At 37.2% G+C, this 21244-nt stretch overlaps 2 protein-coding genes across 6 annotated transcripts; both read left to right on the plus strand.

The window, feature by feature from the left end:
• The first annotated feature begins 682 nt into the window (after window positions 1–682).
• LOC112193131 (E3 ubiquitin-protein ligase PUB24) lies at window positions 683–2572 on the plus strand. 2 transcript variants are annotated; one of them, XM_040516854.1, is made up of 2 exons: window positions 683–1920; window positions 2412–2572. In XM_040516854.1, exons 1-2 carry the CDS (start codon window positions 778–780, stop codon window positions 2439–2441), a joined length of 1173 nt encoding a protein of 390 aa, XP_040372788.1. In that variant the 5' UTR covers window positions 683–777; the 3' UTR covers window positions 2442–2572. The 2 variants fall into 2 exon arrangements, with proteins under 2 accessions (XP_040372788.1, XP_024188935.1); XM_024333167.2 differs by lacking the exon at window positions 2412–2572 and having other exon boundaries at window positions 684–2320.
• An 8442-nt stretch (window positions 2573–11014) lies between these two features.
• LOC112194293 lies at window positions 11015–14187 on the plus strand. Of its 4 annotated transcripts, XM_040517292.1 has the most exons (9): window positions 11057–11143; window positions 11659–11725; window positions 12115–12201; window positions 12355–12471; window positions 12549–12791; window positions 12883–13095; window positions 13259–13351; window positions 13436–13534; window positions 13736–14187. In XM_040517292.1, exons 4-9 carry the CDS (start codon window positions 12430–12432, stop codon window positions 14078–14080), a joined length of 1035 nt encoding a protein of 344 aa, XP_040373226.1. In that variant the 5' UTR covers window positions 11057–11143; window positions 11659–11725; window positions 12115–12201; window positions 12355–12429; the 3' UTR covers window positions 14081–14187. The 4 variants fall into 4 exon arrangements, with proteins under 4 accessions (XP_040373225.1, XP_024190310.2, XP_040373227.1 ...); XM_040517291.1 differs by lacking the exon at window positions 11659–11725 and having other exon boundaries at window positions 11015–11143; window positions 12043–12201; XM_024334542.2 differs by lacking the exon at window positions 11659–11725 and having other exon boundaries at window positions 11015–11143; window positions 12043–12201; window positions 12552–12791.
• Window positions 14188–21244: the final 7057 nt, after the last annotated feature.

The following is a 21244-nucleotide window of genomic DNA, read 5'->3' on the forward strand; positions in this document are numbered from 1 at the left end:
ATGTGATCATAAAGTGAGTCTAACAACCGTTGATTTGAAAGTTTGCATAGAGTCTTCATTTTAAAGGTCTTCATTAGAGCCTCATCCATCAGTGTCATAAACCCCGCACCACTCTATATAATTATAGAGCATCACTTTCAAGATTTACCACCTGCCCCTCACTATCTATTTTATTAAAAAGAAAAATATACTACGAAAGTAATTAAGAGTGAACTTATTATAAAGACCTTTTACTCAGTAATGACAGTCAACTAATGTTATGATGGTCAAATTTCATAAAAATTATTATTTTAATTTTTTTTTTGCTTTAATTACGTGAGAAGAAAATTTGAATCTAATACCTCTATCCTCGCAAAAGAGAAATAAAGCCAATAAAGAAAGATATGTTTGCAAATTTACGAAGAGATACATATAAAATTAAAAAGAAGAAAATTGATGTCGATCAGATGCTTTTTTGGTTTTCTTATTAACATTCCCGAGATGCTCATGTATACATTTGACTCGGATAAAAAAGGGCTTCAAAGGGGGTCCCAAATCCAAATTTTGCTCTATGCTACTTCTTCCGTGTTCATTTCATCTCTTTGATCATTGCCCACAACTTTTCTCCTTTGACTGCCCAACCTGCCTTTGAATAGATTAGTATTAACCATCACCAATTATATAAAGACCAGTCCACTCTCTCTGGTCAATATATTAGCCGCATCCTCTTACCACCACAACCCCCAAGAAGAAGTTCTCTCTTCTTCACTCCCTCAATTAATTTCCTTCTGCACATTCATGGCTGAAGATATTGAAGTTCCTCAGTATTTCGTATGCCCGATCTCCCTTCAGATCATGACCGACCCTGTAACAGCTATTACAGGCATCACATACAACCGAGACAGCATCGAGCACTGGCTATTCCACGCCAAGAACACCACCTGCCCCGTAACCAAACAGCCGCTCCCCAAAGACTCCGAGTTAACCCCGAATCACACGTTACGCCGGTTGATCCAGGCGTGGTGCATGGACAATGCCTCTAAAGGCGTGGATCGAATTCCAACTCCGAAACCGCCTCTCAGCAAGGCCCAAGTCGTGAAGCTGCTCAAGGACTTTCCGGACCCGCAGTTCCAGCTAAAAATCATTAGAAAACTGGAGCTGCTCGCTACCGAAAACGAAGGTAACCTAAAGTACATGGCGGAAGCCGGTGTGGCTAAAACCATGCTGTTATTCATCGTAACATGTTATAAAAATGGTAGGGTAGATGGTCTGGAAGAAGCTCTCAGCGTGCTTCACTTTATTCGGATTTCACCCGAAGAATTAAATCATCTTTTGTTAGAGAACAATCAGATCATGGACTCGTTGACGTGGGTTTTGAGCCGTGAAATGGAGAACCAAATCGAGGTGAACACCCACGTCATGTTGGTGCTGAAGTCCATAATTCAGAAGGTCAGTTCAAGCGTGCTAGAAACCCTCAATCCTGAATTTTTCAGGAACATCTTAGGGGTTTTGAGAAATGGTGCCGTTACACAACAAGGCACCAATGCGGCTTTACAAGTGATGCTAGACACTTGTCGCTGTGGAAGCAATCGGATCAAAATGGTGGAATCCGGCGCAGTTTATGAGCTCGTTGAGCTCGAATTGGGTGGTGCAGTTCAGGAAAAGAAAACAACTGAGCTCGTTTTGGGGATACTGTTCCATTTGTGTTCTTGTGCCGCAGGGAGAGCTCAGTTTCTTAGTCATAAAGCAAGCATATTTGTCGTGTCCGAGAGGATCTTGAAGGGTTCGCAGGCGGCCGACGACCGAGCTGTTCTGATCCTTTACTTGATAAGCAAGTACTCTGGAAATAAGATGGTACTTCAGGAAATGTTGGAGTTTGGAACGGTGAAGAAGCTTATAACGCTGATCCAAGTCGATTGTGCTCCATATTTGAAAGAAAAGGCAAGTGAAATTCTTAGTTCACATTCCAGTGAGTGGAAGAACTCTCCTTGTTTTCCTCGGAGCTCAGTCACAGGTCATGATATATATTGATGGTCAGTAGTATTCGGTATTCACCTGATCATCAGCAACTGACCAAGAAAATTATGTTTAATTATTCTTAGATTTATATTCAAGTGTGAAAAACAGAAAAAAAAATCAACTTAAAAATAAATTTGTTTACGGTTAGATTTACATTTACTGGTGTTTGAGCATAATTTTTTTTCTTAAAATTAATATTATTGTATTGATGGATATATGATCTTCATATATGTTTATTTAAACGGTTTATTATTTGCTAAACGAAATTATGTAAACAAACAAATTGAATGAATGAAAGGAGGAGGATGAGCACTTCTGGCAATAATACCGTGTTGTAGCAAACGGTCTATGACTTTAGTTTAATATTTCAGGCAATTATTAAATCTAACCCATATTATATTTGCATTGTTTAGGACTGCTGGGAGCCTGGGATTGCCCAATGACGAATATGGCCAACTGTGGACTTAATCTTTTATTTTTGGCTATGAAACATTCTTCATCTAGAATTTTAGAAATTATTAGAAACATTAATTGCTTATCGATCCGGAGAAATGTGAAAAATTAAATTACATTATTCTCATGGTAATAAGTCTTTGATAAAAAAAAAAAAAAAATTATTACACAGATATTTTAGAAAAAAAAATCTAAAAATTCATTTGACTCATTAATTAATTATCGTACCAAAGAAGAAAATGGAAATCAGATTATTTCTGAAAATTAATGGCAGATTCAAAATTTCTTTCAGGCATGCGCCAGCTTGTTTTAGTTGATCAAATTGTTAGTCTAAACAAATCAATTCATGCATGGAAGTGATGGAACACCTTACCTCTTCTTTTTTTTTTTGGTCATGAACACCGTCCTTTAATTACCTCTATTGGCATAGGAACATCAAAAGAATAATTGAAAAGCAGGAAAATGTCATGTGTAAGAAGAGGTAGAGAGGACACTTGGATAGAAGCATTTTAACTAGATCGGTGCATCGATCGGTTCGAACCAATAACAGGCATTACTGTTTTCAGAATCAAATTTTGAAATTAAGCAACCAACTATCAAATCAATCTCCAACTAAATACTTGTGTTTTTGCGGCCGTAACCCTAAAAAACTCTCTCTCTCTCTCTCTCTCTCTCTCTCTCTCTCTCTCTCTCTCTCTCTCTCTCTCTCTCTCTCTCTCTCTCTCTCTCTCTCTCGCGTTCCATCCCTGTCCGGCGGCTAGCCCTGGCGCCGTCATCGGACAGGCTTTAGTTGACTGAGTGTGGGTCGAGGTAGCAGTTGCTGCAATGGGAGTTCTCAGGCTTGGTTTCACCATTCGATGGTTTCAGCGGCAGACTAGTTCGGTGTTGGGGGATCGGAGGTCTGACGGTGACATGCTTGTGGTGGCGTGTTGTCGTACAGTTCGGAGGTTGGTCGGTGGTGGCATGGTTGGGAGGCACAACTTTCTGCCAATCGGATCAATCCGTTCTGGGTTGGAACCCTTGGATCCGGCCTGGGATTGGTTTCATCTGCTTGGGGCGGTGCTTATTCATGGTTCATCGGGAAAGGCAGTGGGTTCAAGTCGGCGGTCCTGCGAATGCGATGTGGTGCGGTGGTCTGGCGACGGAGGCCGGGGTGGGGATGCGAGGCATGGCAGGCTTCTTGGGGCCGTCCTCTCTCCTAGGTCAAAGCTCGGGTTTGGTCCATCTTTTTGGGCCAGGACTAGGCTCTCTAGTTTTTTGTTCCAGTTTTAATTTAGGGTTTGTTTTTTGGTTTGTTTGTTAGTTTAGGGTTTGGTTTTATTTTATTGTTGGTAATATGTCGCTACTAAAGGTGTGGCAGAGACAATCTTCTTTTCGCAGTCTTGGGGGTCGTTCCTGTTCTAGAGTTGGGTCAGCAGCGGTGGCGAAAAGTCTGGCATAGATAATCATCCTTGGCCTTCTAGTGGGTCCTTCCTGTCTGGGATTGGGTCAGAGGAGTAGGCGTTTTGGAGCAGTGGTGGATGGATGGTGTTGACAATAGGGAGGTGATGGTGTTGGTGTTTTAGTCCCAGGTTTGAATGTCCGGCAATCCTTTTGGTCGAGTTTAGGTCACAACGAGTGTTGGCTTGGTCGATCAAAAGCTGGTCAGGAGGACTCTGGTTGGTGAGTTAGTGTTGACACAAGTGAGTTGTCTAGTTTTAGAGTTCTTACTGGCTGGACGAGAGGTGAGATGTCAAGGATTTACTGCTCCTGCACTTGTTGTCTTTGTCATACAGTTGTAGTGCAAGTTTAGAGTCAGTATTTAGGTTTCCAGTGGGAAGTCTAGTGGCCATTTCTGAGTAAGAGATGTCGCCAAAAACTCGTTGTAAGCAGTTCATTATTAATGAAGTTCTTATTTGATAAAAAAAAAAAAAACTATCAAATCAAATTTTTTTTATATTATTTTTTAAGTTTTACCATTATTTTGGTATTTCATGTTTCCGTTTACAGATTTTACGGCTTCTATTTTGTCAGAAAGTAAAACAAAATACAGCTGTTTTTTGAATTATAACATGATTCAAATTAGATAAAAGATCATGCTTCATGAGCATCATTTTTTTTAACTTCTAAGAGTAGCATATCTTATCAACTATACAAGATTACAAGGCAATCCTTGATGAAATAACATAAGCTTGTTAAGATATCCCTTGTTACCTATAATAAAATATTTTTTTTTAAAAAATAAGCATGAGATATATCGTTTTCCACCAAACACAAATTTTTCTTTGGTTTCCAAATATGGCACAGCATCGGTTCATAAGCATCTAGAAAGATGTTTTAAGGTAAGAAAGACATGAATTTATTTTAGCACATAAAAAGTGCCCTAACTAAAAGAATAACTCTTCGTATATCATCTTCATGTATTTAAAAATATGATGTGGCGCTAAAATTGCCTAAAACTAGGGTTTTTGGATGCCTTGGAATACTATTTTTGAGGCACCAATATCGTCTAATACTCATTATTTAACAAAAAATTATTAGACAAATATCTAACCACTATCTAAGATCGAGGTCATAGGTTCGAATCATCATGAGGGTATGAGTAAAATCATTTGATCAACTTAATAAAATAAATAAATAAATAAAAACAATGTCACAGCGATTGCCACATTATGTGGTACAAGTACAACAAAATACGGTCTTTTTAGCATTATTCTAACTAAAAACACATATATTGGTCACATTTGCCACATACTTGGTAATTAGTGAATGTACTTGTGCTTACCGGAATACTATTTAACACCATAACTCGTTCATGAGAGACACACTAACTAATCTATTTACTTTACTAATACTCAAACCAAATTTTATTCGTGAAAATTTATGCGGTTATGTTAGAACAGTTTGGGCCATTCTCTCTCTCTCTCTCTCTCTCTCTCTCTAAGATAAAAAATACGTAAAACTTGGTCAGCATGTATGGTTGTTCTACTCTGACCCTCTCTTACTTAGATCTTTAGCTCCTCCATAATTTATTTCCATAGGAAATACATTCCTTAGATTTATGCATAAAAAAAAATCTTGAACCTGCAGTATGATGCAGGGTCTTCTAAAAGTGAAACAAACCGTAGATGTGCCTTTGGTTGATTCTATGTGGATAGACCTCGATCTATAGAGTTGACGTACGATCGAATCAGTTGAGAATAATTAAAGACTTGTGATCGATGTGGTAGGCCGCAAGTGTGGGATTTACCCATTTTCGATTTACTTGTCCAGAACGTTTTGGAAAAAAAAAAAAAATTGAATTACTACTCTTAAGTACAACATCAGAAGCTTTATTTGCTGAAAAACATATTATTCTTTTGTTAACTTCGTCTTCAATTTGATCTATTCAATATAGCTATATACGAATAGCATTTGTTCTGGAAAGTCAACTCCAATACAACAATAGCCAAATACGAAGATTTCAAAACACCATGTGGATGTTTTTTTTTTTTTGGTCTGAATGATATATCATTAAAGCCGAAACGGCAAGGAGGACCCAGATTAATGACAAACCAGGACCCCCCAAGAGAAAGCACTAGAGACCTGGCAACGAAGTCCAACTCATACACCCCACAGTACAGCAAGGTAAAAGACTAACAGATTCTAAAACAGGAACTGAAGACACCAGTAAAAACAGATGAGAGAATAAGCTTCTTCAACAGCCTTGGAGCTAGGATGCAGAGGGACCAGCGAAGGCAGCCGGTGGACAGGGGAGGCCGTCCTTGGAGAGAATGAAAACAAGGGAGGTTGGGGGTCTGTCGACCCAAGCTTCCGCGCACAACCTCCGCCTGGCAAGCGAGGCAAGGCAATCTGCCGCCCGATTCGCTTCTCGAGAGATCCACGATCACCGTATCTGGTTGAACACAGATTGCTTCTTCCAGATTTGGCGAAGAATTGGATATATCTCCCAGTTTGTAGCACTACCTCCCTTTTTGATTGTCCGACTCTACCTCAACATTTGACCAACCATTAGAAATGGCCAAGGAGAGGCCATCCGAAATCGCTTGCAATTCCACCTGCAACGCTGTAGATGTAGTGACCGATTTGGCTGTTCCACCCATCAATTGACCATGCTCATTCCTTGCTATTACACCAATTCCACCCTCCCCAGAGGTACTAATCCATGAGCCATCTGAATTTAATTTTATGAAACCTGAGGGAGGAGATCGAGCTCCAAATTTTAGTGAAAGCTGCATCTTGGCTATTGACATGGATGTTATGTAAATTTTGAGGTCATATATTACAAGGCAATTTCTCAAACAGAAGCTTTAGGCACAATGTGATGAGCATTTAGCATATACCAACCATCTTATCTTCGCTTTTAGATTTGCGAAATGTGAGCCAAAGTGGAACTAGACCTGTCTAAATGGATCGTAAACCCACTACATGTTTTCTTTGCTAACGAAACCCCACTATACATGTTTTCAAAAGCACCCAGCTGCCAAAGTACATGTTTTCAACTGTCTGTGGACCTGAAATTAATCCATTCAGTTTTTAGTTGAAATTTGAAACTACAATAGTGTTGCATTTACATTGACGAAAGAATGAACATATATATCTCTCTCCGGCCGGTGTATTCTGCTTTTTCAATCTGAAATGACATTGTTATTGTGTGAAATGATGTACTTGGGGAAATACCTAATTCAGGTACATTGCACGGAAATTGTAACATCTGAGTTAAATGTAAATCACACACACACACATTAAGGGTAATATAGGACTATAGGAGTGTTGGTTATTTTTACTATTTTACTAGTGTTGGTTATTTCACTTAGTTTACTTTAGTATATCAAGAGAATGTATGATTGTAAAAATGTAATCAGAAATTCCAGTAACAATGTAGTCCTTAGTTTTCTCAGCGTTTCTATTCCTTCCTCCTCCTTCCTTCTTCTTTCTTCTTCTTCCATGGTTGAAATTCTAGCATGGTATCAGAGCCATGGCGCCTACAACAGAAAGTCTTTTTAGCGACCAAGTTTTTTGCGAGGAATTTATTTTCCTCAGTAAATGTCACTTTTTACGAGGAATATTTCAATTCCTCACTAAATGTCATTAGGTTTTCTGCGAGAAACATATTTTCCTCACTGTACACCACTTTCTACGACGAATATTTTTGTTCATCACTAAAAGTGACCATAGTTTGGTCTCCTAAATCATCATGTTATTAGCGAGGAAATATGAGACTAGGGTGAGGAATTTTTTCATCGCGAAAACGACACTCAACTAGGAAATAATGATTTCGTCGTTATTAGTTTGGCGGAAAATTATGTAAAACCCGCCAAATTCAATGGTGACAAAATTATGGATTCCTCGCTAAAATCCCGTGTTTTACGATGAACTATTTCCTCGTGAAAAGAAGCAATTAGTGAGGAAATAACGATTTCGTCATTATTAGTTTGGCGGAATATTATCTGAAACCCGCCAAATTCAATGGCGACAAAATTATGGATTCCTCGCTAAAATCCTGTGTTTTACGATGAACTATTTCCTCGTGAAAAGAAGCAATTAGTGAGGAAATAATGATTTCGTCGTTATTAGTTTGGCGGAAAATTATGTGAAATCCGCCAAATTCAATGGCGACAAAATTATGGATTCCTCGCTAAAATCCCGTGTTTTACGATGAACTATTTCCTCGTGAAAAGAAGCATTTAGTGAGGAAAAAACGATTTCGTCGTTATTAGTTTGGAGGAAAATTATGTAAACCCGCCAAATTCAATGGCGACAAAATTATGGATTCCTCGCTAAAAGCCCGTGTTTGACGATGAATTATTTCCTTGTGAAAAGAAGCAATTAGCGAGGAAATAACTATTTCGTCGTTATTAGTTTGACGGAAAATTATGTAAAACCCGCCAAATTCAATGGCGACAAAATTATGAATTCCTCGCTAAAAGCCCGTGTTTGGCGGGCCGGCTCGTCAAAAAGCCAACAAAAACCTAGCCCGGCCCGCCAAAATACCGCTAGGCTTGACCCGTAAAAGCCCGTAAACTATTATATATGTATTTGTTATATATATATATATATATACATATATATATATATCTCTATATATATTTATAAACACACATATATCTATATAAGTTTATATATTTACAAACACACACACATATATGGAAGTTCTCATTATCTCATACTTCTATATAGATTATGTGCATATATATTCTACATATCATGACGACGATTGACCGATTCGATCGGATTCGAAAATATGATGAAATTGGCTAAATTTTTTACCACGCTCATAATTTATTGTAATAATCCCATCCAACGGTCGGTTTTTCCATTTTCTTTGAATTGATAGGGGTTGCTCTTTGGAGTGTATGATATATAAATATAGGTTTATAAGAGTAACTAAGTTTGACCTAGTTGATCGAATTCAAAACGAGAACCAAATTGGCTAGATTTTTTACAACCACCATAAAATATTACAATGTCTCCATCGAGCGGTTTGGTTTCTCTAAATTCATTTTCCACTTCATTGTTGCTTTATAATGAACCTCAACAATTTAAATGCAATATACAAATCATACAACTTCATGGTCCTAATGTATAGATCACTTCTGCAAATTTTCAGCCAATTTGATGATCGTTAAGGCATCCAAAACTGCAATTTACCATTATAAACACGAACGGTTCCGGTTCGACAGATTCGGTCCATTCGTGTAAATTGCAGTTTTGGATGCCTTAACGATCACCAATTTGGCTGAAAATTTGCAGAAGTGATCTATACATTAGGACCTAAAAACTGAATGGTTAAGATGTGAAAATATGATCTAAAAGTTGGTCTAATGCCTATCCCTATAAAAGACCAAAAAAAGGGATCCCTTAGTGGAAGCCCTATACACACACACACACACACACACACACAGATCCTATCCAGAGCGGAGCTCGGTTTTGAAAATTTAGTTGTGAAGTTTGAGTTTTTGGTCACTTTTCGGTCGCATATCCACATCTCAACCGTTCAGTTTTTAGGTACTAGTGTATAGATCGTCTCTGCAAATTTTCAGCCAAAATGATGATCGTTAAGGCATTGAAAATTGCCTTAAAGCTAGTCTGGTTCAGGTTGACAGATTCAGTCCGTCCATTGGTTTAAGCGAGTTAGATACCTTAACGATCATCAATTTAGCTGAAAATTTGCAGAGATGATCTATACACTAGTACCTAAAAACTGAACGGTTGAGATGTGGATATGCGACCGAAAAGTGACCAAAAACTCGAACTTCACACGTTACTTTCAAAGTGGAGCTCTGCTCTGGATAAAATCTGTATATATGTGTGTGTGTGTGTGTGTGTGTGTGTGTGTGTGTGTGTGTGTGTGTGTGTGTATGTGTGTGTATATATATATATATATATACATATACATATATATAGGATCTATATATATATATCCTATCTAGAGTGAGGCCTCACTCTGAAATTAACGTGTGAGGATGGAGTTTAGGGTCACTTTTTGGTCTCATATCCACATCTCAATCGCTAAGTTTTTAGGTACTAATGTATAGATCATCTCTTCCAAATTTCAGCCAAATTGATGGTCGTTAAGATGTTGAGAACTGTCTTAAAGCTAGTACGGTTTAGGGTGGACATATTCAGTTCGTCCATTGGTTTAAGTGAGTTAGATACCTTAATGATCCTCAATTTGGCTGAAACTTTGCAAAGATGATCTATACACTAGATTTTTCGAAGGGATTGTGCCTTGAATAGATTGTATCTCAAAGAGATTGTACCTCATTCGGATTTTTCCTTGAGCAAATCTCTCGTCACTTAAATCCTCCTTAAAGAGTTTCATCCTATCAAGATCCTCCTCTACAAGTTATTTTCTCCTCGATTAGCTATTCTCGCCTTGACCAGATATTTCCACCTTGATCAGATATTCCCACCTCAAACCAGATATTTCAACCTCGACCAGAATTTCCTACCTCGACCAAATATTTCCACCTCGATTAGATATTCCCGCCTTAATTAGATATCTCCACCTTAACAGGATATCTCCTCTAAACAAGAAATCTTCTTATTGAGAATATAGAAAAACAGGTAAAAAAAGATAATCAAAAACTACATATTATTTTGCTATTCCCATTAGATTGAGAAGTTTTCACATTTCTAATAGATTAAGGGTAAATGCTCTATAAGAGACACACCGACATATACTATAAGATTACCAATGAATGACATGTGCTAAGTGTTTATATTTGTCGGAATCATTTTTTTTTCTTTACCTTTCAAATGTTCAATGCGATAATGACGTATCTAATTTTATAATCATTATTCATATGCATAAGCATTATTCATATTCATGCTTTTAAAATTATGATGGAAATATCATAGACTTCTCCACAATTAAAAACCGTTAAGATATTCACAATCATAGAGATACCCTAAACCCATTTTTATTTTTATAAACACATTTTTATTTTTATAAATGACATATTGAAGGATTAGAAAGATGAAAAAAAAAATAAAAAATAAAGAAGCGGGACATTTTGGTTTCATTTACTGAAGGGGGAGGGAAAAAAAAGAAGTGCTAATCTAAAAAGGAAAACAATTAGAGATAAAACCTAAAAGAAACAAAACTCAATTCTCTCTCTCACGGCGATCTTGTCGACCTTCATCTTCATAATACGTCTTTGAGCCTCCCTCTCTGCATCTCCCATCTTTGAAGCTCTGATCTCTGCAGGTAAGACTACATTCATCTTTCTTCCTCCTTATACATCATTATTGTATAGTTTGATTTACGAAAATCTTATTTTCAAGAACACAATAAAGGTTTCGATCGAATTGGGTTTGAATTGAATTGGGTCTGGGTTGAATTGAATAATTACCAGAAACTATAACCCAGTTGTCCATCTGCAAAAGATAGTGATGATGATGATTTAGGAGTTTGCTACTGTAAATATCCTATGATCGATGAGTTTAATTTCTCTGTACTAAGCAATATGGTTGAAGAATTCAGATTGTGCTCTTCTTGAAATTTTTTATTTGTTTATTATATAATGAAATTGCTTCTGATTTTTGTCAACTTCTTTAAGCCTCTAACATCCTCTCTCTAAAACTCTTCTTTAAATTTGTTGCTATGCATGTATACCTCGATTGTCTTGATCGTCTTTACTGTTCAATGGCTTTGCCTTAATTTGCAGCTATTCAGTGTATATTTGATGAAATATTAGAATGGTTTGATGGTCTTCCTCTTAGATAGCAAGCAATCGAGTAAGGCAGAAAGTTAATGCCATAAACAAAGGAAAAAAAACTTGCGTACGAGGTAGTCTACTAAATCCATGTATAAGTTGTATATCAATTTATTTGTTTCTAGTTTTTCTTTTCCCTAATTTAAATTGAAGTTGTCCTTTTGGTTAATCGATTTAGGAGTCCATTGTTTATCTTATAGCTTAATTCCTCTTATATAAAAAGTTCTTGTCGTAGATAGAAGATTAAGGATTCATCTTTTTTGGTTTTTTGCTTTGCGGCTTCATATTGTTTTTTTTTTTTGTCATCTTCCTTTGCTGCGATTTTCTGTTTTACTTTTGTAGTCTTCTTTTGTAAATTTTGCATTAGCTTGTTCCTCTCTTGTGGGGATAGGACTAGTAATAGCAGACGACTGGGCCTGTTAACTTCTAGCAAATGAACCTTCACTTCCAAATTCTTTGCAAGATGAACTCGATGTTCCTGATATGCCTATCTCTAATAGAACTACCCAAAGGGCTATTGCTAGTACCATTATCCAAAGGCCTACTGTTGGTAAGTTAGACTCTGACCATTTTGAATTAGGTTATATATATTCTTTATGGGTCTAAAACAACTACTGCAATCTTAAGTTATTTCAACCCATGACTTGATTCCCAAAAAAAAAAAAATAGAAATCATAAGTTAAAATTACATTGATTATAACAGGTGACTCAATGAATGCACACGTTCAGTGCCAAACTACTAACCAGCCATCAATAAATGCTACAACTGAAGGGTTGAATGATGCTAGGACATCAGTCGATATCCAAGGATCTACTACAGGTACTCATTGTGTTGCTTTGTTGTATTTAAAATTTATTAATTATACATGTGTACTTCACTAATTAAATTTTTAATAGAAGGTCCAGAAAAAAAAAGTGCGTGGAAAGACAAGAGGTTTAAATGCTGATAAGGTGCATGAGCAGCTTGGTACTAAAATACCTGTGACTTTCAAGAAAGAAAATGGCAGACCCACAGGTCCATATGCGGAAATGTTTGCTAATGAAATTGGATTCACCTTTCGGAACCATGCACCTCTAAATGTGAAAAAATGGAAGGAAGTAAAACCAGAAGATAGGACAAGTTTGATCAAAAGAATAACTGTGAGTGATTTTTTTTTCCTAAATAATTTTCTTATTTTATTATATAACTATAGTAAAGTATTTTGTCTAACATTAAATTATTTATATGCAGACTAAGTACGACATTGACATGTCTCTACCTTGGATTAAGAGATATGTGAATAAATCTTTTGGAACAGTGTTTGCTAACTTCCGTTATAAGCTGAAGAAGCATTTTGAGCAATTCTCAACAAAAGAGGAAGCATTAGAAAATAAACACAAAGATGTTAAAACTGAAGAAGAATGGGTTTTTCTGTGCACTTATTTTTCTAGTGAAGATTTTCAGGTACGTACAAGATTGTTTGTTTATTCTTTTTATTTTTGCTATAGTTGCTTTTCAAATACTACACTAATTTTGTTAATAATTTCTACATTTCAGTTTGCTTTTTAATGATAAGAACATAAAATTACAATTCCAAAATAATCATTTGATATGTTATACTGTCCAGATTGTTTCAGAGAAAAATTCTATTAATAGGTCACGTTTGAAATATCACCATAAAGTAGGGTCGAAGTCTTTTATGTCGCATCAAGAACAGATTGTAAGTTATCTATATAATTTTATTAATTAATATATTGTAACTATTATACATGTCTTAACAACATTTTTTTGTTTAATGCAATAGGCTGCACAATCAGGGGAGATGCTAGGTGCAATTGAACGCTTTGAAATGGAGTACAAAAGCATTAAAAAAGGTTGGGACTTGGGAGCGAAAGAATTATGGGTAAGTGACCTATTGATGTATATAATATAACTTGAATTATAGATGTATAACTATATATGCATATTCATACGTAGATATGTATTTATATAAAAAACAATTACATAGATTAAGATGATGAATATACCTATAGATTACAAGAGATTATTTTGATTTACTAGGAACTAAGCATACACACTTAAATGTATTTTCTTTTATTTGCAGGATCAAATGGTTAAGATGCGAACTGAGACAACCCTTCCTGATGGGACTCGAACTATGAATGATGATGAAATATGTGCAAAGGTTCTTGGAGTAAAATCAGGCTACATCAAGGGTTGTGGTTTTGGCCCTAGGCCTCCACCATCTAGCACTTCTCGATCATCACTAGATGAAATGTCTGAGAAGAATAAAGAGTTAGAAGATAAACTTGAAGAGACCCAAGATACTATAAAGGCTCAACAAGAAAAGATTGATACACAAAACGTGCTAATCCAAGAATTGCAGGAGCAAGGCAAAAAGTTTGAGCAGTTCATGGCAACCTTTATGAACCAACAAGCATCAAGTTAGTTATGCGTATCTAGGATTTAGTATCAGTTAAACAAGTTAATTGATTTTTGGATCATTTTTAGTTCAGTATTGACTTTAGACTATTCCAATTAGTAGTTATGGTAGACAACATTATAAATTATTATTTTGTTTATTGTTTAACTAGTTTTGAATAAGAATCCTCTTTTTAGAATAAAATAATATGTATCGCTGGCAGGTCGTATCGTAATAAGAAGACAACTGCAACAAAAATAAATTTCCTCGCTATAGATTAAAATCAATAACGACAAAAATAAATTTTCTCACTGTAGACTATAGATCTTGCACTGACGGAAAACACATTCCTCGTTAAGTATCTTTATCGAGAAAACTTTTTCTTCTTGAAAATATACATATTACGATGAAACAAAATTTCCTCGCTGAAATCAGTTTATAGAGAGGAAAAACTTCCTCGCCCAAAGTTATTTATAACGACGAAAATATTTTTGTCCCAAAAACTGTAGTCCATACACCGATGAAAAACACATTCCTCAGTGTTGAGTATCTTTATCGAGAAAACCTTCTCATTGAAAAGATACATTTTACGAAGAAACAAAATTTCCTCGCTGAAAACAGTTTATAGCGAAGAAAAACTTGGTCGCCCAAAGCTATTTATAACGACAAAAATATTTTCGTTCCAAAAACCGTAGTTCCAACGTCGATGGAAAACATATTCCTCGTTGTTAAGTATCTTTAACGAGAAAATTTTTTCTCGTTGAAAGAATACATGGTACAATGAAACAAAATATCCTCGCTAAAAAAGGTTTACAGCGAGAAAAAGCTTCCTCACCCAAAGCTTATAACGACGAAAATTCGTCGCAGAAAAAGTAGTTTAAATATTTTATTTATTTACATTTTTTAATTTTAGTTATCATTGGCGAGGAAATAATTAATTTCGTGACGAAATCTAGTATGTCGGAAAATATAGTTAACAACTATTTTCTAATCGTTGAACTTTTTTAACGAGAAAAAAGTATGGGTTTGAGTGAGGAAAGAAATTGTCGCTATAGAATAACAGCGAGACAAATAGATTTCATCACGGAAAGGGTTTGACGAGGACATTGTTTTTTCGTCGCTAAACCTTTTCTTGATGAGCATTCTCCGACGAATTGAAGACGAAAAGAATTTCCACGAAATGTCTGTTTTTAGCGAGGAATTTGTTACTCGCAAATGAAGTTTTTTGTTGTAGTGCGCGACCTGACCATCGCTCCACCGTTACTTCTCCACTGCAATTCTCTCCGTTCTCAGTTTCTTTTGTGTTTCAATATAGAGAAATCGAATCGAATAAGCCCCAAAATCCCCCAATCGGAATTCCCAAACCCTCAAATTGTCAATCTCTCTCAATCCCTCATCATCACCGAGCCGCCGTCCAATTACGAACTCTCACCGTTTCTGGAATTGACATCTTTTGCTTTCTACTCTTACCATGTCGCCGGTGACCACTAGACCTCACTGGACCTCTATCTTTGACCGGAGGTCAAGATAACTCGACGGCTTCCAATGAGATTCCATCGACATTTGTGCTGTCGGCCGATTCAGGTCCGGAGATTATAGACGACAATTCCGACTTTGACTCTGACGGTGTTGAAATTTCAGAGTGTGTGGTTCGAGCTTCGACTCAAATGTTGCGTTCTATCTTCTTCTTGGTAAAATCTTGACTGTGCCTTTCATGATAGTTCAATTGGTTCAATTACTTCTTGAAAATTAAGTTGGGTATATTAAGTGCTACTGTTGTGTGACCTACTCTGCTTATCGACTGCCTCGTATTACTAGGATTATGAACTTAGTCTGCTTAGGTGATGGTATTTGGTGTTATAAGGTTGATGTTGATATGTTATGATTTGGTACTCTTAAGTGACATCTGATCATATGCTAGTCGAAGATGTTCAATTGTCCTGTGCCACAGCCTTTCCCATTTTTGTTTTCTTTCCTATCCCTCTTCTTGATTATAAGATATTTCTTTCAATTTGCTTCTGTACAATTACCAGTCAAAATACCAAGAGATTCTTTGTTTTCTCTATGCATTTCTGTACAATTACCAGTCAAAACACTATCCAATTCCTTTGTTTTCAGCTTTTTTTTTTTCCTTTTGTACAATTACCAAATCAAGATCAAAATCTGTAAAATTACCATTCAATCTTTTGCCTTGTGCACTTTTCTTCATTCTTCTTCTTTCCTATATTTTTCTGGGTTGAGGCTGTGGCCACTCCACTCAAGATGGGACTACTGTAGTTACTTTGCTGACATTGGGTATCTCAGCTTGGTGGCTATTCTGCTCTCACAGTTATGCTATTAAAAGAAAGGGCAGGGTTGGTGAACTGTGGCATATTCCATTGGCATACAACAATTATATATGGGCCCTGCTGATATGGTGAATGTGTGTATTAAGGATGCCCATCTGTTCTGCTGAAGGTTCCTTTGAAATTGTATAAAGAAATTTGTGCCTTACCAAGAAACAGAAGACGGTAACATGTTGGATTGGCCTCATAGGCAAAATGTTGCAATTGGATTAGCATCTATTTTTGATATAATGTGGACAGCAAAAGTGATTCATATAGATACTGGTAATGAGTTGCTGGATGGGAATTTCATTACAAAAAGGTTGGTGATTTTAGATTGGCAAAGCTTATGGATCATGATAGGAGCCCTGTTTCGAGGCAGATAGCTGGAATAATGGGGTATTGATGCTTTCTGCTTTGGTGGGAAAACTGATTGAAGCTGCTGGAGTTCTACTTTCCACTGCTTTTCTTTGTTCCAACCATTATGCTTGGTACCCAAGCATATGGTTGAGGGGGGATGTTAAGGGTAATATAGGAGTGTTGGTGATTTTTACTATTTTACTAGTGTTGGTTATTTCACTTAGTTTGCTTTAGTATGTAAAGAGAATGTATGATTGTAAAAATGTAATCAAAAATTCCGGTAACAATGTAGTCCTTAGCTTTCTCAGCGTTTCTTTTCCTTCCTCCTCCTTCCTTATTCTTTCTTCTTCTTCCATGGTTGAAATTCTAGCAACACACATACACACACACAGATGTATATCAGGACCCTTCTAGTAAGGGATTTCTTTTTTGGGTTATTTTCAGGAACCGCTCATTAGACCCACTTTTGATCACACATTGACATCTTAACCATTCAATTTTTAGGTATATATGAGTAAATTATCTCTGCAAATTTTTAGTCAAATTGATAATCATTAAGGCATTATAACTACAATTACAATTATAAACACGAACGGTTCATGTTGGACAGATTCAGTTCGCCCATTTATTTAATTTAGTTTGATACCTTAATGATTATCAATTTGGCTGATAATTTGCAGAAATGATTTTTATATTAGGATTTAAAAACTGAACAGTCGAGATGCCGAAATACAATCGAAAAGTGAGTCCCACAAATAATCCGTTAAATGGCCTAAAAAAAAAAAAGATCCCTCGATGAAAGGACCTTATGCAAGTTTAAGCTGGACAGTCCTACTGATAAATCTCATGGCCTATTGCTAAGAAGTGTAATTCCCGTCTAATATATGTATTGTTCAAGAAGTATGAATTGTTCTATATCTATATTATGGTTTAATAGAAGAGGGTGTTTGTTAATTATAGTTGAATTTATTTTACGTTAGCACCCCTCATACTAAAATACTTCTTTTTTTTTTCATTTAAAAAAAAAAATTGACTACTGTTCAAGTAAATCCAGAATATGTGTCTGGCCCAAACTCTAGATTATTTTCTCTAGTTGTAATAGGGTTTATGTTAGAGATATTCTCGGAGATATTTGTAGATATCCAATCATTGTACGATTATGTTTCCATGTACAACTCTATCTCTATGCTTGTAATCCTCTAGATAAAGAGTCCCCTATTATCAATGAAAGCACGACTCAATTCTCTCCCAATTTCAGTTTTCCTAAAACAAGTTATCAGCACGAAACTTTAAGCCTGAACTCCTAAAATCGTAGTCTTCAAACCCTAGCAACCACTGTCCGAATCCAGCCAAAAAAATACCGAACCAACCCCCAGAAGAAACAAAAGGTCTCCTGCCCAGTTCGCATCCTTCACTACAACAGAAATGTTAATTTGCGAGGAACAAATTTGTTGCTGAAAACTAAGATTTTCTCGCTGTTATTCTTTAGCTTCAAGCTTGGAGGCAAATAAGGCGAAAGCCATCATCCTAATGACTCGTCATATGGATTATTCGCTCCAGTACGAGTATATGAACAAAGAAGACCCCAGAAGGCTGTGGGTCTTAGTCGAAGAAAGATTTGGCAATGTCCGTGACTCCATGCTTCCTGAACAAGAAGTGAGGTGGCATAGCCTCCGCTTCTGTGATTTCAAGTCAGTTATTGACTACAATTTGGAACCACTTCACATTAAATCCTTAATGGAATTATGTGGAAAAGATATCACATATGCAATGTTGATTGAGAGGACTCTGTCTATCTTCCCCGTCTCTGCATTGATGGTTGCTAAGAACTATCGAATCAATATTGCTGCAGGATGGATCACAAGGTTTTATGAGCTCATTGGAGCTATAAATGTCACTGAAAAGCATGACAACATCCTTGTGAAGAACTATAATTTGAGACTCGTGGGAACAGAGTATATTTCGGAGTCCAATTATAGTCGCGCCCCAAAGGGAAGGTACCAAGAGCGAAACCCTAAATCTAGGGACAATTCTGGACGTTTTGGTCCATATTCTAGCTCTAATGAGGAAGGTAACCACCAAAATAGGCGAACACCGAGCCAAAGAGGTCAACGTGGAAAGAGAGAGGGAGGCAACGCCTTTGGCCATGTTGGTGGTGCGACCAACAATAAGAGCCATCCAAATGATGCTTTCAAATTGCCTCAATCAATAGAGTCTGAGCACAGAGATGAATGTTCCCGATGTGGATTATTCGGTCATTAGGCACACGTTTGTAGAGCTCGTGAAGAAATTGTCACCACCTACAAAGCATATTGTGAAGCAAGAGAAGCTTACTATGTCGAACAAGAAGATCAAGAAGATGATCTAGAGTGAAGGGTTGAAGACTTCAAGCCTGGCTGGGATCAATAGATCACCAATTCTATTTCAAGTCTTTATTTTGCCAAGAGATGTAATAGACAATTGTCATATACTTTATAGTAAATGTCATTGGTTTAGTTTTTCTTTACATAGGCTCATCCAAAATGAGTATGATGTTTAGGAATCTTTTGAGATAAGTGGTATTTAAGCGAGCTTTGCTCCACCGACATCTCTCTACTCACTTAGTCATATTTATTTTGGCGTTACCGAAAGAAGTCAAATGACTACCTTTGTTTTGCATTAGCTAGAATTTGGATTAGATTCTCTTAATGGTTAAGAGACAATGATGTGCACCATTGGCTTATGAATAAAATTTAGAGTTCTCTTCATTATAACTCCATTTTGATTCTGAGCATATTACTTTGTGACTACAATGGCTAGGCCACTAGCATTAGTTCAAGGACATGGAATAGTCCAAGTTCCCCTTGCCAAATGGCACCTTGATTACTGTCACAGAAACTCTCTACGCTCCTAGGGCAAATCACACCCTATGAATAGCCCACGGATTCCATGCGAAAATGCATGTAGAGAACGAAAATGAGTTCCTTTGCAATACCTCTAATGAATGCAAAAAAAGGCACATCTTAGAGAAGTTTAAGTGTCTCTCTAGTGGACTCTATGTCACTATTCGAGCTATTAAATCCAATAAAGTCATGAGATAAGATCTCTTGAATTTAGACAGATATTGACTTTATCACGACAGGATAGGTCATCCTGGTCATGATATGATGATCCATCTACTAAAGACTTCACACAAACATCCATTCTTTCGAGCGAAACGAAGCAAGAATCAAAAGTTGACTGGACTAAGTATGACCGTTGTTGCCGCTGCCTCTGGCATCGTTGTCGTCCACCGCAAGCCTAGGGCCATCGTAGTCTCTTCTAATGATGCCATGGTTGGCGTCTCCTATGGCCATGGATGGTGTCCATCATGGTGATGGCTCCTCCAGTGATGCTGCAATCACCAACTTTGCTTCAAATAGCAGTTCAGATGCTCAGGCCCAACCAAAATCTTCATTGGTTGCTTCTAAGGCCTCTCGCTCGTTTTACATATCCCATTCCTTAGGGAAATTAGGACTGAGACCGTCCTATGCAAATGATATGAAAATACTCATTCTGTTCTTACATAGAATCCATGGAGATTCTGTGGACTGATTCAACCAACTTACGGACATTTAAACATTTCATGATGTTGGTTGACACGCAAACACGCTGGTCACGTGGTGTGCCATTGTCCACCTGTAAATGCTGCTTATACTACACTCCTAGCACATATCACATGACAACTGGCTCACTCCCCGGATTATCATAATCAATCAATTGGACTTGGCAATGCTAGAGAGTTTACGTTGCAAACTTTCGATAGTTATTGCAATGGGACTGATGATTCCCATGTAAACACCCAAATGGTCTCGCGGAAACTACTACGATGGTAGTTCGGACATTGGTAGTACGCACCAATATCCTTATATCTGCTTGGGGTCATGCAATATTGCATGCAGCTATGCTAATTCGTCTACGACCTACCACCACTCAAACAATCTTTGTGTTACAGCTAGTGACTGGGTACAAGTATCTCGTACTTACGCATATTTGAGTGTGCCAATTGTGCCGCCACAGTGCACTATGATGGACATGGTTCTAAAAATCGGCCTAGGCGGCGGTGAGCCGTTCTGATTATGGCCTAGTCGATCGAGCTAGTCGTGAGGGTGAAAATTGGCCGACTAGGCGAGCTGGGGGGCCATAGCTGGGCGCTGGGCAGTCGGCGACTAGGCGTTCCGTCCCTTTAAAAAAATAATAATAAAAAAATAAAATAAAAAAAACTCGTCCTAGGAGGCTAAAACGCGATCTGACCTAAAAGTTTTCGACTAAGGCTCGCCTCTCTCTTTCTCTTTCTCTCTCTCTCTCTCTCTCTCTCTCTCTCTCTCTCTCTCTCTCTCTCTCTCTCTCTCTCTCTCCGGCACGGCCGCACGACGCCTTTTCTTTCTTCGACGGTGACTCCGTGATGGACTGACGGTGCGCGGTGAGTCTGGGTTTCTGTAATTCTCTTAATTTCCGCTTCTAGGTCTTCACTCTTCAATCAATTTAT

This window comes from Rosa chinensis, chromosome 3, assembly GCF_002994745.2.
Source record: "Rosa chinensis cultivar Old Blush chromosome 3, RchiOBHm-V2, whole genome shotgun sequence".
In the NCBI taxonomy this organism is placed as follows: Eukaryota; Viridiplantae; Streptophyta; class Magnoliopsida; order Rosales; family Rosaceae; genus Rosa; species Rosa chinensis.

Coding starts and splice junctions, on each gene's coding strand:
- LOC112194293 (XM_040517291.1), top strand. CDS start 12,430: ATGATGCTAGGACATCAGTCGATATCCAAGGATCTACTACAG. Junction 13,096..13,258: donor TTTCTAGTGAAGATTTTCAG/GTACGTACAAGA, acceptor TATACTGTCCAG/ATTGTTTCAGAGAAAAATTC. Junction 13,535..13,735: donor TGGGAGCGAAAGAATTATGG/GTAAGTGACCTA, acceptor TTTTATTTGCAG/GATCAAATGGTTAAGATGCG.
- LOC112193131 (XM_024333167.2), top strand. CDS start 778: ATGGCTGAAGATATTGAAGTTCCTCAGTATTTCGTATGCCCGATCTCC.